The sequence below is a fragment of the Erpetoichthys calabaricus genome, chromosome 18, assembly GCF_900747795.2.
Source record: "Erpetoichthys calabaricus chromosome 18, fErpCal1.3, whole genome shotgun sequence".
Lineage (NCBI taxonomy): Eukaryota > Metazoa > Chordata > Cladistia > Polypteriformes > Polypteridae > Erpetoichthys > Erpetoichthys calabaricus.
In genome coordinates, this window is record NC_041411.2 from 84,702,514 (window position 1) to 84,719,630 (window position 17,117).

General features: G+C 35.9%; 1 protein-coding gene across 1 annotated transcript in view; it reads left to right on the forward strand.

Annotated features, from left to right (window-relative positions):
• suclg2 (succinate-CoA ligase GDP-forming subunit beta) overlaps positions 1-17,117 on the forward strand; it is a 142,266-nt gene that overhangs the window by 13,611 nt on the left and 111,538 nt on the right. Inside the window, 1 exon segment of the mRNA XM_051920956.1 lies at positions 12,694-12,835. Within this exon segment, the coding sequence (XP_051776916.1) occupies positions 12,694-12,835 (142 nt within the window).

Genomic DNA, 17,117 nt, shown 5'->3' on the forward strand with positions numbered 1-17,117 from the left:
TGTATGCTTAGGATCTCCGCATTTTTCCCCCTTGTTTTCTTTGTTTCAAATTGCAGTTTGTTTGCATTATTTGCATACACTGTTGATGGTGTCATAGACTGCTAGGATTTGAATTGTTTTCTGTTTATGTGGATGTTTAATATACTAATCACTGACAACTAGAAATTTAAACTGTACAAGTTGAAAAGCTAATGTCTTTCTTGCTTTTGCTTATGAAACCAGTGCATACAGTGCGCAAATTGTGGTTCATGTTGCTATTATGTTGTTTAAATGAAGCATACTGACATTTGAATAGTATATAACACTAGCCATACATGGTTATGAGTGATGTTACTAATGACTTGGCAGCACTATTCAAAGCAGAACGTTGTGCTTTCATGTTGTCACCTATGCTTATAAATTTATTCTTTTATGGAAGTAAGAAAACCGTCTTTGTGTAGTATCTCATAATCAGGAGCTTAACTCATTTTCTGTTGTCTTTGCTGGTTTCTTGCTTCTGGTGAAATGAAAATGGGTGTAAGAGACTATGCGTAATAGTTATTAATTGTCCTTTTCTGCTCGGTGCTTGCCAACAAAGCAAAAGGCATTCTCTGCGAGAATGATGTAGTGTTTGTGTGGCACCACTAGACAAGGCTAGGTTCTGCTGCTTATGTGCTACATTTTACCATGTGCTAATAAATAGCTAGTTACGTGGCAACACACAATACCTGCATGTCAAATACACTTTATGAGTTGATAGAAATTAATTTTATTATTCTTTTAAATCATGTGCCAAGTGTTGTTTACTGTAATACTGGACCCATCCCAAAGATGGACCCAAAGTACACTTACCACCTGTTTGGCTGTCCTGTACCTGTCCAGTATGCAACAATTTTTTCTGAGTTTGCTCTTCAGCAGGTGGTGATTAATTGGCAGGTGACAACTTTTCAATACCCGAGTATCCAAAACATACATCTTCACTTCAAATGAGGCAACTGAAACATCTATCATAGAATTTTGGCTCAAGGTAGTCTGGTCACAAGCACACGTGAACTGATTTTTGTGTAGTTTGTAGACAATCTGTAACTATCGCAGTGAACACTTGGATTCAGGCAGACTGTATCATTCATTCCTGGAGTCAGTAGCCAATACACTTTTACTGCCCCAAATTCACTGTTTCCAAAAACAGCAAAGTTTTACTCTGTCCAACTCGTATTCTATCTATCTATCTATCTATCTATCTATCTATCTATCTATCTATCTATCTATCTATCTATCTATCTATCTATCTATCTATCTATCTATCTATCTATCTATCTATCTATCTATCTATCTATCTATCTATCTATCTATCTATCTATCTATCTATCTATCTATCTATCTATCTATCTATCTATCTATCTATCTATCTATCTATCTATCTATCTATCTATCTATCTATCTATCTATCTATCTATCTATCTATCTATCTATCTATCTATCTATCTATCTATCTATCTATCTATCTATCTATCTATCTATCTATCTATCCCTCCCATTTTTTTTTCTGCTGGTGTAAACTCTGGAATGTGTGGCACTCAGCCTGGGAGGTTGCTAGTATCCTCATATACCTTATGGAGCAACTCTAAACCTGTTCTGTCTTTGTGGGGATTTGTAGTACCTTGTGTGTTCAACTAAGAATTGACAAGCCATATTGGATGATGTGGTGTATGCTCTGTCTGCAAAATTCTTCCAAATTGCTGCTACAAAACAAACATGACAGTGAAAACATTTTATGTATACATAGTCCATATAAATATTATCAGTTCCATCCACCATGGGTAACACTTCAGTATTTTTTGGGCTACAAATGTAATAGCGAGCCAAAAATCAAACAACTTCTACTATAGGACTTTACATTAATCATTGTGTGTCCTGGGTAATTTCATATCATTATCAAGTGTGCCATTACTTCAAGAGATTGCAGAGCAGTAATTCAAACACAAAAACCATGAAAATCTCCATTGATTCATTAAATTTAAATTAAATCGGAGGCTGTTGCCCAGAATCCATGGAATTCCATTTTGCTCTGTAAATTCTAGTTTATTATCGGTTTTCCATGATTATGTCTGTGTTCTTCACATCTCTGAAAATAAAGGACCCCTAATCCCTCTAGTAAAAAAACAAAGTATTTATTTCAATAAAATTGTAAAAAATAACTTTTAATGAATATGCAAGCAAAATGGATAGTCTCCTAATGAGAGAGGTGCTGCTGAGGAATAGATTTTCTAAAAAGCCACTTTGCTGATCAATATGTATTGATGAGCGGAGTAGTTGTTCTTTCAGTTTCTAATTGAACTGAATGACAGTGCCTTGTGGCTAGTCCTTCAAGCGTCTCTATGATAATATCTCTTCAGTATATGATTAATTTCAAGATTTGGGAATGATTTGCTTCACACCATTACATTCAAAGCTATTTGATTATTTTTTTTCTGAACATTTTGGGGGAAAAATGTAGTCCAAGTGCAAGACCTTTTACATAACTCTCTTGCCTAATGTACTTATTTTTTTGTAAACCTTATTGAACAAAATAAACCTGAAAAATGGTGTCTGGTGGCAAACAAAGCTCTGGCTCATGCCTTTACTTAAGTATATGGGTGTTATCTTTCATTTTACATGACAACATAATTACAAGTTCAGCTGGATGTGAAAGTGTTGAGTGTCCTTTATCACTGCACCTCTGTCATGGATAAGTCTGAAAATAATCCAGTGAAGCACTTAATTGTGCCTCACAATGCTGTTAGGTGAATACGGTCTACAGTGATGCAATAAAAAGGTTTTGCTCTTTGTGTGCTTTTTTTTTCTTTTGGTTATGTTCTTTGCCAGAATTATTCTGTGTTGTGTTCTGTTTGATAGAATGGACGGTTTAACAATAACCTATGGTTTGAAGTATGTTTCTGTTTTATACACTTGCCATTGATTTTTCTAAATCATGGCATAACATGGTTGAGATTTCTTTTTAGTCTGATAGCAGTCTCTTCCTATCTTTTCATGTAACAGTATTTGTGTTGCTTGTGATTGCATTGTATAGCCATGTTGTGTATTACTGTTCTTTTGAAATGAAGTTTCAGGTGATAGAAGTACACCCTCGTGCATACAGGTGCTGGTCATAACATTAGAATATGATGACAAAGTTGATTTATTTCAGTAATTCCATTCAAAAAGTGAAACTTGTATATTAGATTCATTTATTACACACAGACTGATGTATTTCAAATGTTTATTTCTTTTAATGTTGATGATTATAACTGACAACTAATGAAAGTCCCAAATTCAGTATCTCGGAAAATTAGAATATCAATTAAGTCCAATGCAAAAAAAAGGATTTTTAGAAATGTTGGCCAACTGAAAGGTATGAACATGAAAAGTATGAGCATGTACAGCACTCAATATTTAGTTGGGGCTCCTTTGGCCTGGATTACTGCAGCAATGCGGCGTGGCATGGAGTCGATCAGTCTGTGGCACTGCACAGGTGTTCTGAGAGCCCATGTTGCTCTGATAGTGGCCTTCAGCTCTTCTGAATTGTTGGGTCTGGCGTATTGCATCTTCCTCTTCACAATACCCCATAGATTTTCTATGGGGTTAAGGTCAGGCGAGTTTGCTGGCCAATCAAGAACAGGTCCTTAAACCAGGTACTGGTAGCTTTGGCACTGTGTGCAGGTGCCAGGTCCTGTTGGAAAATGAAATCTGCATCTCCATAAAGTTCGTCAGCAGCAGGAAGCATGAAGTGCACTAAAACTTCCTGGTAGACGGCTGCGTTGACCTTGGACCTCAGAAAACACAATGGACCAACACCAGCAGATGACATGGCACCCCAAACCATCACTGACTGTGGAAACTTTACAGTGGACCTCACGCAACGTGGATTCTGTGCCTCTCCTCTCTTCCTCCAGACTCTGGGACCTTGATTTCCAAAGGAAATGCAAAATTTACTTTCATCAGAGAACATAACTTTGGACCACTCAGCAGCAGTCCAGTCCTTTTTGTCTTTAGCCCAGGTGAGACGCTTCTGACGCTGTCTCTTGTTCAAGAGTGGCTTGACACAAGGAGTGCGACAGCTAAAACCCATGTCTTGCATACGTCTGTGTGTGGTGGTTCTTGAAGCACTGACTCCAGCTGCAGTCCACTCTTTGTGAATCTCCCCCACATTTTTGAATGGCTTTTGTTTCACAATCCTCTCCAGGGTGCGGTTATCCCTATTGCTTGTCCACTTTTTTCTACCACATCTTGTCCTTCCCTTCGCCTCTCTATTAATGTGCTTGGACACAGAGCTCTGTGAACAGCCAGCCTCTTTAGCAATGACCTTTTGTGTCTTGCCCTCCTTGTGCAAGGTGTCAATGGTCGTCTTTTGGACAACTGTCAAGTCAGCAGTCTTCCCCATGATTGTGTAGCCTACAGAACTGGACTGAGAGACCATTTAAAGGCTTTTGCAGGTGTTTTGAGTTAATTAGCTGATTAGAGTGTGGCACCAGGTGTCTTCAATATTGAACCTTTTCACAATATTCTAATTTTCCGAGATACTGAATTTGGGACTTTCATTAGTTGTCAGTTATAATCATCAACATTAAAAGAAATAAACATTTGAAATACATCAGTCTGTGTGTAATGAATGAATCTAATATACAAGTTTCACTTTTTGAATGGAATTACTGAAATAAATCAACTTTGTCATGATATTCTAATTTTATGACCAGTACCTGTACAAATGTTTATCTCAGCATTAATTGGATTGGCGCTCTCACCTTAATTCTTTTGTTCTTACTAGTTACTTTAAGTCTGATGCTCTTTTATTTACTGTATAGTGTACTTTTGATAGTCTCAACTGTATTAATTACAAATTAACACTGCAAATGAATGACTTTTTATTAAATATGTAGGTTAATTCTGTAATTGGTTATATGACTTTGTTTCCTTTGTACTTGGTTTCTAAATGTAGCTTTATCTTAATTGCATTGCATTTCTTCATTTGCGTTGTCAACTTTGATTGATGTCCTTGAATCCTCCAGGTATGTGGACAGCCTGGTTCATACAGGGTTGTTACGGACTAGTTTTGTTGATGTCTCAATAACTGTGTCACATTTACAGTGAATGTATATACCTTTATGGCTTGACAGATGAAGCAGGAGACATTGTCAATACTAGACGGGTTATTCTTTTTAGAATGAATGGAGTTGTTTGTTAGAGCTTAATGCCTTAGTGCTTTTTCTATCTCACATGGTGGCCAAGGTAATGGTGAGTGTACTATGACATCCAACATATTTAGAGCAGAAGAATTAAATCATTTTATACAGTATATGTATGGAGACTGATAAAACTTACAGCTGCTCATTGAATAAAGAATGATGACTATACATCTGCAAAATGTGCTAAAAAAGCTAAGCTGCGCACAAAAGATGTTACCTTTGAATGGGCTTACCAAAGAAGCTTACTTAACTGAAAGAATTCAGTTTGTTTTATGACTTTCCACTTAGAATTTTTTTTGGTATGTTATGAAATTTATTAACAAATAAAGCAATTAGACCTTGACTGATAAAATGGTAATATACTGTACTGGGATGGGCAAACTTCATATGGCCAGTGGCACGCTCATGTGCAGCCTGTGAGTTATTCACAGAAATCTATAATATTCCAGCCCTCACGAGGTGTTCTTGACAAGATAATGCTGTGGATTGGATTGTGTAAGTAAGCCTAGTAAATGGCCATACTCTGTTACTCCTCAACTAATTAAAGAAACCAAATCCATGCAAATAGGGACAGTCTGTAGTGCTGCCGCTTTGAGGGATAAGTGTGGATGTCTTTCAAAACTTCTTTGCCTTTGTCTTGCATGTGTGTTTTTAAAGAATTTGAGTTTGCGTGTGTTTGATTTTATCAGAAATGGTTTTCGGTGGCAGTGGAACTTTGGGTGTGACTCCACACAAATCAATATAAATAGCACAGTTTAAAAATGTGGAAGAAGGAGGTTAGTTAGAAAAAGGTTACTGGTTGTGGATTGGCCAAAATAGATTATTTCTGTACTTCAACTTTTGTGTTTGGTGAGATGAGGACTAAAATGCACTTCCCCGACTACACATCCATGTAATATGTGTGTGTTTTTCAAATGCTGATTCTGAAAAGGAGGACAGTTATGGCTGTCCAGGTTAACTCATTTCAGTTTTGTTACGGAATGGTTAATTTATATTTTTCTCCATTCTTCAGACTTTACAGTAATATGAGTCAGCTGCAGCAAGTAAAGACTGTTCATTCTCCTAATTTTAAAGAAGAGTGATCAGACTGAAGTTTGGTCTTTGCCTGGTTGCCAGATACAAGATTGTCGTCCTATGGCGTGAATTTGAATCTTTCTTTCAGATATTTCAAGGTTTTGTCTTTTTTGCAGTTAATTTTAATAATGATGTTATAGAAATCTTGCAGCTGGAAGTAATTGAGATCCATTGCAATAGTAAACTTTAATAAACTTATTTTTAAGTTTCTTTTCTTAATTTCTACAGACTGTTTGCTTCTCAGGATTTATTTCCAAGACTTTGCAAGCTTGCAGTGTGTTTTCAATGGCATATAGAGTTGCATATAGATTTGTTTCACAAATGAAAATTATTAAATGCAAGTACAGGGGCAAAGTAACAAATAAAAATCTTTCCAATTAATTAATTATTTCTACATCCTGGAGCTTAGTTGATGTTGTGCAGAAGCAAGGAGTTCTGTAATCTTGATTACAACAATTGTCAAAGCAAAATAACTGGGCACTAAAATTGCTCAGTTATTGATGTTTGTGTAATAGCTTTTCATAAGTTTTATAATTAAACCATTTCTTCTGCCAGCTATTTTTAAAGTTACTTTTTGTCCAAACTAATGTGCTAGTCTCCTGGGTTCCCAGGCACACCTAGATTTCTTACATCTCACTATACGTGTGTCTGTTGACAGAACAACCCACCACCAAAAAAGTTTTCCCCCTCCTGTAATATTTAAGGTTTTCATATTTCAGGGCTAATCTCAAAATTAAAAAAAAAAAAAAAAAAAAATACACCACCCTGAAGTGTTTGCTGTTTCTTTAGAGTTTACCTGGCATCTAAGTATTTCTTAAATTTAGAAATATTACTGAAATCCTGAACATTTCCAATTACTGAATTTATTTAATTCATTGACCATTTCTGTTCTTGCACAAGTTAGATTTAGAGATGTATCCTTGGGGTTAAAGAGATAGATAGATAGATAAATAAATAAAATAATATGCCATCATAACAGCCTACTGTTTCAGTATATATACCACCAAAAATGACTTGCAGAGTGGTTTATCAGAGGCAGATCAGCATACTGTATCCTTTCAGTAAGACGTCGTTTATCCATTTTTGAACATGCCTATCCAGTTTAGATTTGTGAGGATGCAAATCCTGTAAACTGTTTCTGGATGACCCATCTTAGCCCATGGAGTGCTACAAAATCTGACTGGAGAATGGTCACTAACCAGATATTCTAATATTTTAATTAATATCAATGTGATATTCACATATTCTTTCTGGGATGGACATTCTCCATTTTAGGCTACATTTTTCAGTTGATGCCATCTTTCACAGGGTTACACATACATGTGCAGTAAATCAAGCTATCTTGATAATAATTGTGTTGGCATAGATTTTGAATTAACTATCATTGGATATCTAAATGGTCAGATTTGGTCTGTTTTATCAAAAAGATGTAATCCTGCAGTGCTTGTTCTGAGCTTGTTTGCTTACAGATTAACTAACCAACATTAATATTAAGTAGCATCTCATAGTTGAATTGGAGCGTGCCAAGGCCCATGATACGATATGCTCACTTATATAGTAATGGTTTACTGTATTAAGCATTGTGATTCAAGTCAGAAATAGATTAATTTATTATTCCCTTTTTTCTTTTACTAAAGTTAAACTTGAAATTGCATCCCTGTAGGCAAAATGTGTCAGTATAATAATAATAACCTTGAGGTAATTCATCATTAAAAAAATTTTCGTGGGAAAAATATGTTTAACACATTGACTACCACAGTGACAATGGGAAAATTTACCCCTGACACCACTATAAAATCTGGGGTTATTTTAATACTGATTAAATACATATTTAGTGGAACTCACAATAAAAAGTTTTGATTTAACATGTATTTGTAGCATGGAACAGAAAATTCTTATGGTTGAGAGTCTGTGTGTTAAAATGTTTTGGCAATCCTCACATTAAGACATAGAATTTGCAAATATAGGCCATAGTAGACACTGGCCTAAATTTAGCACTGAGTGAATCCTTGTGAGATGTGTCTGTCTGTACTTGGATTGTGACACACTACTTGAGATTAGAATATTTCATACTTGTAAATATTGTTTGAACATTCTCAAATATTCATTTAAAATATTTACTTATTATTGGGGTTACGTAAATGCACATTATCAAATACATTTAGAAAATGGATACATTGTTTTCATTCAAATGTGTTGAACACTGCAGTTCTCATATAAGGATAAGTTCCAGGTTAATTAAAAAAATAAAATCATATGATTTTTCCTGCTCCTTTTTTAGTATTATAAGCACATCACCCCTTTTTCTTTTGCTCAGTGAATTTTGTTACAGTTCAGGCCAGATTTACACTTTATAAAGAGATTTACTTTGGCCAATCTATACAAGAGCACATACACAGAAGCTTGTAAACATTGTATCCAAATGTGACTAGCGATTTAGTTGAGGCTTCTTACTTCTGCAGTGTAAGAGACAAAGTTAGAAGTTTAATGCCTTAAGTTAAACTCATGTTAGTGTTTAATTTGTATAGAATACAATTTTCTCTCATAGCTCTAGATAAGTTAGTATGAGATAGATACGGTGTGTTAATTAAGTCAGTTTTTTAGAATTGGCCTCATTGCTAGCTTGAACTGAAAGACCCACTTGCAGTGTAAGTGGGATAGGCATACATACAGTTTTCTGACCATATAGAAATGGTTCAACTGTATTAGAAAACGTAAAGAAACAAGCAAGATATATAACCCTTGAACTGGACTTTTCTTAAAACCAGAACTTTTCTTCACTTTGCAATACCAATTATTTTTATTTCTTGTGTAAACTGTTTTACCTTGAATTTTTTACTAAATCTTTTAAAACGAAAATATTTTGTCTATGGAATTATTTCCAACGTGTCAAACTATTGCTAGAATTCCACAAAGCAAACTAAAGCTGCAGAACTTTGGTAATTTTGGGTAAATACAGCTACATGCAATTTCTTTCTTTTACATCAGTTTATACACATGTAGGTTTCTAAATTCTGTATTAGTCAATTTCAAGTGTTCCTTTCATCAGTAGCTGGAGAGACGGTTGTAGTTTTTGCGTGATTGTCATATAGAAAATTGTATGCTTCATATTAATTTTAATTTTCACAATATTAAAAAGGATAAAGATGATATATCCAAATATTTTTAGTTAAATGTCAAAATAGCATGTGATACAGTAATGTAGGCAACAGTGCCAGTGTTTTTGAGGTGCACCATCACCAGGAATTTAGACAAAACGCATTTGATTATGCAAGCTGCAATAAAATGCAATTCTTCAATATTCCAAATGATCTTTATACCTAATTCACTCAAAATTCATTAAACGTCATGCTAAACCAATCCAGATAGATAAAGATCAAGTTCCTGTAATACTCCTAGTGTAGAGAGTTTTCCAGTTATTAACACTTTTAGGGCTAGTTATTTTTTTTTCCTTCTGTCCCAGGGCTGAATAGTTTTCCAAAAAAACTGTTTTCTGAAAAGCACACAAAGCAATGATTTCACACATAAATCAACATATTTATTTGACAAATTTCACTCTGTTTTGTGTTCCATGAGCCCCTACAGTATATAAATTCACATTCTTAGAAAAAACAGCTTGAAGTAATCAAGTGGCAGGTAATCCAGTGTCCAGTGGCACACCATGTCGTTTGAAATTCAGTTGCCAGCTTTCCTCCCACAGATCTATGTCTTTGTAGTCTTCCCTAAGTGAACGCTGATGTAAACATGTCAGCTACACAAGCATGTTCAGCACTACGAGCAGCTGGGGACTGATCAGCTGATGTAGGTACATGTCTTTCATTTTCGATTTCCAGATTGTTTGCATCAAAATGTGACTTTGATAAGTCAGTCCAATTCAGCAATTATACGCAAAAAATAAATATGCACAGAGTAATTTCCTTTTTCCATTCATGTTGCTCTCCCAACCTATGTCAATTCCATTCTAGACGTAGTTTACGCTACTCACACACATGCAGGGATTCAACATCAACTCAACGAGTCTAACAGACCTCCCAACAAAGAGGGTCTACCTATAGCTTACCTGTGAGTTTTATCAACATTTACAGCTTTTTTCGCCGTCTTCCCCTGAATGTAGACTTTAGCCGACATCCATTCTTAACCCCTTGTTAAAGGGTTATCAGGGACATAATCGTGATGCATGTTTTTTGTTTTCTTGCAAGATGCCCCATAATGCTTAAAAAGTTGTTTTAATACAGTATAAAAATGTTACTTTTCAGAAAAAAAATACAAAAATATGGTAGTTTACCTAAAAAATCAATTATTTGCATGTAGCAATAGGCTGTTTTAAAAATGCCTTTATTAGTTAATGTTCTGAACGTGTTTCAGTTGATGATCATTTCTGAAATCGTAGTTACTTCAGCATAGCTAAATTAATTTGCAGGCAGTGTGGTGCAGTGGTTAAGGCTTTGGACTTCAAACCCAGAGGTTAAGGGTTCAAATTCTCTTTTGATACTGTGTGACCCTGAACAACACACTTGACCTGCCTGTGCTCCAATTGGAAAACCAAAAGAAATGTAACTAATTATATCATAAATGTTGTGAGTCACCTTGGATAAAGACATTAGTCAAATACGTAAATATAAGTGTAATTTCTTTAAAATCACAGTAAATTCAGATGATTATTTTGTCTAGTGGTCAACTTTTAGCATCCTGTTCTCAATGCCTCCATGTCTTTCTAATTTTAAGACATAAATTCCATTAATATATTTTGTATTTAAACTGGTGTTCAATTTGGTGTTTGTTAGAATTACAACCCTAATTTCAAATAAGTTGGGACACTGTAAAATGTAAATAAAAACAGAATACAATGATTTGCAAATCTCATAAACCCGTATTTTAGAAACACATAAAATGTTGAAAGTGAGACGTTTTACTATTTCATGAAAAATATTAGCTTATTTTGAATTTGATGGCAGCAACACATCTCAAAGTTGGGAAGGGGGCAACAAAATATTGGAAGAGTAAGTGGTACTAAATAGAAACAGCTCATTAGGTTGCAGCTCATTAGGTTAATTGGTAACAGAACAGTAATATGATTGGGTATAAAAAGAGCATCTTAGAGAGGCAGAGCCTGTCAGAAGTAAAGATGGGCAGAGGTTCACTAATCTGCAAAAACCTGTCTACAAATTGTGGAACAATTTCAGAATAATGTTCCTCAACGTAAAATTTTGAAGACTTTGAATATTTCATCATTTACAGTACATAATGTCATCAAAAGTTTCTAAGTGTCTAGAGAATTCACCATGCAAAAGGGACAAGGTCGAAAAATCAATATTGGATGGCCATGATCTTCGAGTCCTCAGGGGACACTGCATTAAAAACAGGCATGATTCTGTCTTGGAAATCACTGCATGGGCCCAAGAACACTTCCATAAATCATTGTCTTTAAACGGAGTTTTCTGTGCCTTCCACAAATGCAGGTTAAAGTTCTATCATGCAAAGAAGAAGCCATATGTGATCTAGAAATGCTACCGTCTTCCCTGGGCAAAGCTCATTTAAAATGGACTGAGGTAAAGTGGAAAACTGTTCTGTGGTCAGACAAATCAAAATTTGAAATTCTTTTTTGAAAAACATGGATGCTGTGTCCTCTGGACTAAATAGGAGAGGGACCATCTGGCTTGTTATCAGCGCTCTGTTCAGTAGCCTGCGTCTCAATGTTTTGGGGAAGTATTAGTGGCCATGGAATTGGCAGCTTGCAAATCTGGAAAGGCACCATCAATGCTGAAAGGTATGTGCAGGTTTTAGGGCAACATGTGCTACAATCCAGCCAATGTCTTTTTCAGGGTATGTCTTGCATATTTCACCAAGACAATGCTAAACCACATACTGGTTCTATTAGAACAGCATGGCTTCGTAGTAGAAGAGTCTGGGTTCTGAACTGGCCTGCCCAGACCTTTCACCAGTTGAAAACATTTGATACATCATGAAACGAAGAATACGACAAAGACAACCCAGGACTGTTTAGCAGCTAAAATCATATATCAGAGGAGAATGGGACAACATTCTTCTACCAAAAGTCCAGCAACTGGTCTCCTCAATTCCCAGATGTTTATGGGCCGTTGTTAAAAGAAGAGGGAATGCTATATAGTGGTAAACATGGCCCTGTCCCGACTTTTTTGAGATGTATTACCATCAAATTCCGAATGATCTTATTCTTTTTCTTAAAATGGTACATTTTCTGTCTTGTATTGTGATTAAATTGTGAGTTTATAAGATTTGCAAATCATTGAATTCTGTTTTTATTTACATTTTACACAGCATCCCAACTTTTTTAGAATGGGGGTTATAAAAGCTTTCTTCATTGTGTAATTCATCCTTTTTGGGGTTCTTCTAGTCTTAATATCAAAGTCTGCTCAATAAACTTTGTTTTCTTTGGTAGTCATCTCAAATCTCTTCCCGAAGATGGCTGAACCTCCAGGAATACCAGAGCAAGCAATTAATGCAAGACTGTGGTGTCACCGTTCAACGATTTTTTGTGGCTGATACTGCAAACAGTGCCTTGGAAGCAGCTAAAAAACTGAGTAAGTGGAAATATAGTAGTTCTCCCTTGTTAAAATTTGGTCTTATTTTTCATTTTGTGTAACACGTTTTACAGAAGGTCTGTATGAAGTATATTCCGAAGTTAGACCTTTATGAATGTGCCGTAAGTATTTTTTTTTACCTTAGTGGCACAGTTTCTAATACTGTTTTAAGTGGTTGCCAATCTGAGGAATGTGGAAGCACCTTAGTTTTGTGTGTTCAGTTCTAAGGGAGAGTGGTGCCTTGTTGTAGTTATTTGATTGTGAGAAAAGGCCAGGAAAGGGAGCCTCACAGAGCTAGCATGCCACCCCCTTCAGACTTTTTTGTGAAATTTTCTGTTTCCAGATTTCACTTGTCTCTGCTTTTGGGCTCCCTTGGCGTAATCCAACATCTCAACTGAAGATCATTCTATTATTTCAAATTCAAGGAAGTCTTTGTTCTGTTGGTTTCAATACATCTCACAAGAATCGGACAACTGCTATTGCGTGTACCTGTACACATCCAGAATTGTACCTGGAACAGGCCTGGTAGCCTTCATTTTAGAAATGGTGTCATCCACCAGTTGTATTAAAATCGCTCCTATACTATTTAAATATATGCTTTTAGTGCTTTTGTCATATTTTAGTTGTACTGACAGGTGGATACTTCTTAGACCTAAAAAACCTAAAATGTGTCACAAATGTACTTTTGGCTGATTTTTAAGAATGAAGTAGGCCGTTTTTAGCTGCCACAGAACTGCATGTCACTACGATTATGCTCTGTAGTTAACCCATTAAATGCTGTATAATTAGACCACCCTGCTGCTTGCTTTAAGGTAATAATATGAGCTGTATACATCCCTCTTGATTCTCTGGTTTTACTGTTACTTCCCATGTACTTTTGTGTTGGGTCAACTTATAATTGTAAAGCATGTCTGTTGATAAATGTTACAGTTCATTTCACGAAGACTGAGTTAAGACCTTTATTGTACTTTGTTTCTTTCACATATAAGCTAAGTCACCTGTCTGGTTTTTTTCCCCCCATGTGTCAAGGATTTAGAATATCAGCAAGCAGGTAAGCAACTTCATCTTGTAAGGAGTTTAGCAAAGTCTTTAACTGTGAATAATGCTGAATAATTAGATCAGCTCAACACTACAGATCCAAAATTGTGTTTGATAATGTGTTCTATTTTTGTATGCAAACTCAATTTGGACTGATAATTAAAAGAATGTTACTGTAAAGAAGCACTGCAAAGGTATTAAAGCTTATATTTCTGTTCACTGAAAATAGTAACATTGTGCCCTATTCTTTTTAAACCAGTAGTAAACATACTGGGAAGCCTTAACCCTATCTTTTTGCAACTAAATTTAACTACAAATTATTGGTCACAGAGAAACAGTCACATAAGGAATTTAGGCTTCTTAAAAATAAAAGGCTAGAAGAATTGTCAAGTTTGTAATCTTTTTGCTAATATTCCTAGAGTTTATGTATATGGCAAAACTTTTAATGCAATTTGGCACATAAAAACCCTTGGATGAAATTATTTCTACTGTTGTAGTGGATGCTTTCTCTGTCATTTTAACAAGCCTGTTATGCATTTTCTTCTGTTCTTTGCTTAAGAAGCATAGATAGATAGATAGATAGATACTTTATTAATCCCAAGGGGAAATTCACGTACTCCAGCAGCACCTTACTGATACAAAAAACAATATTAAATTAAAGATTGATAATAATGCAGGTAAAAACAGACAATAACTTTATATAATGTTAACGTTTACCCCCCCGGGTGGAATTGAAGAGTCGCATAGTTTTTAGCATAAGCTCTTTAGGTCTGCTAAATGCAGACTGGAGTTATCTCTTGGGCTACATCTTGTTGGGACAAATAAATTATTTCCCAAATAATGGCTTGTTCTCATTACATACATGATCTTGAATAATACAAGAAAGAACATCTTTCTAATATACTGTATCATAACAGCCAGTCAGTTCTTCTTAATTTACATTACAAAGGAGGATACAGGTCTTGTATATCAATTACTGAAAAAAAACATTTCTTGAAAACATTATTAAGGAAACCTGTGATACTAAGTAAGTGTGAGATTACAGAATAAATAAAATCAAGTGTATGCTGGTGTGCAGAGTTGCATCTTGCATTGTATTATGATTAATTACAGCAGCTGTCATTTTTACAGGCCTTTATTCATATTTCTGTGCTCTCCAGCTACCATAATTAAATCAAACAACCAAACCTTTTGGGACGCTTAATGCTGTATAGTACATTTTACATATAATTACTTTTATAACTTAAGCCTATTTTCCTGATAGTATATCTCATTCTTAAGCCAAATATAAGCTTTGTTATCATGAAACCACTGAATAGCTGCAGTTTGAGTCTTTGCTGACTAGACAGGATCTTCTTCACTCTTCATTTCTCAAAAACAAACTTGACAGATGTCTTCTCAGACATTTGTTTGCTTCATTCAAATACCTATATATGTTTTGTCATGTCATCAGATGAACCTGACATGAAAGGTACCAACTAACCTCCTAGGTTCTGTTCTTAATGGTGGATAAGATGAAATGTCAAAATCAGCTATACACCTGTTACCTGTAGCCTCTATAGTCAGACCTCCATCTGGAACTGTCTTCACTTTCACTACTTCAGCCCAGTTTACCACTAATAGAGGGTTTATCAAAGGTATCCTCTACAGTCGTAATAAACGAATAGTAAATTTTTTTGCTAGAAAGAGAGCTCTTTTCTGGATGTCCATGAAAGTGCCTGAGGCTCCTTTCAAAGTATGTATTTTTGCAGCTGAGTTGAGCTCTTTACAAAAGTCAGAAAAACAACTGACAGCTCAATTTTTGCAGGAAAGGTGCTGACTGAATCAAGAACCCCTTTTGATAAAGTCTAATAAAAAGCAGTCGCTCTCCTCCTCCCTTGTTGTGCAAATTGAGCACACATCTGTCTTTCCCTCTGCTAGGAGAGCAGACAGTTTCTCAAAACACACAACAGGTTACTGATCTCCCCTGATCGGTTGTGAGTGCTGTATTGTGAAGTGGAAGTATCTAGGTGCAACAAGAGCTCACCAAAAAGTGGTAGACCACACAAATTCACAAAGTGGGGCCAGTAAGTGCTAATTCACCTTTCCTCTGTTGCATCATTCATAACAGAGTTCCAAACTGCCTCAGATAGCAATTTCAACACATGAACTGTGCGTCAGGAACTTGAAGAAATGGGTTTCCGTGGACAAGCAGCCACATACAAGCCGAAGATCACTGTGAGCAATGCCAGGCTTTGGCTGGAGTGGTGCAAAGCATGCTGCCATTAGATTTTGGATCAGTGGAATCATGAACTCTATCTGGCGGTTTAATGGATACCAGGAGAATGCTACTTTCGAGGCTACTTAGTGTCTATTGTAAAGTTTTGTGGAGGAGGGATAGTATCTGGGGGGATTTTTTATATGGTTTAAGCTAGGCCCTTTGGTTTAAGTGAAAGGTGCTATGGAATACAACATATATAAGGATATTTTAGAAAATTTGTGCACCTTCAGCTTTGTGGCAGTTTTGGGAAGGTCCTTTTCTGTTCCAGCATGGCTGTGCTCCTCCGCACAAAGCCAGGTACATAAAGACATCAATGAACATTGATTGTAAGCCAGGTCTTCTTGTCCAACATAAGTTCCATGCCTCGCAGGACAATGGTTGAATTAAGCAAGTGTCATTTTCAACTCCAAAGAGAAGACTTTAAACTTTAGGTTTGAATGGTCGAGTGGCAATAAGAAATCCTTTGCAAAAATGGTAAAGTAAGAAAAAAAGGCTTGCCTGGGCCAGAAACCACAGCTACTCTTAATATACAGTGAAATTAACAACTGGGGATATTGATTGTGCATAGCTGTTATGTTGTGCTTAAGGTTGTTGTCCTGTGAAGCGCCTTTCATCTATGCTGTTGGCTCTCAGAAACTCATCTTCCAGTTCTGTTATGGCCGTGCGTCCGTCTGCCAGACCTGTTTCTGTCAAAAGTTTCCCCTCAGTTTCCAAGTTGCTTTTAATGGTGTAGGAAACTTCACTCACTGACACCTTGACTTTCTCTGCAGTTTCTTTAAAGAAAAACCTACGCTTTTAAGGGGTGAAATGATCTTTGTGTCTTCCTGTGTTAATTGCTTTTTTTTCTCACAATTATGAAGATGAGATACTATGCAGTATTGTTTAGATAATACTTTAGATTGTGTAGCACACAAATGTTTGGACACCTGTAGGAACTGTTTGCATCAGCTTTCAAGGCTTCATTAACTTCAATTACTGCAGAAG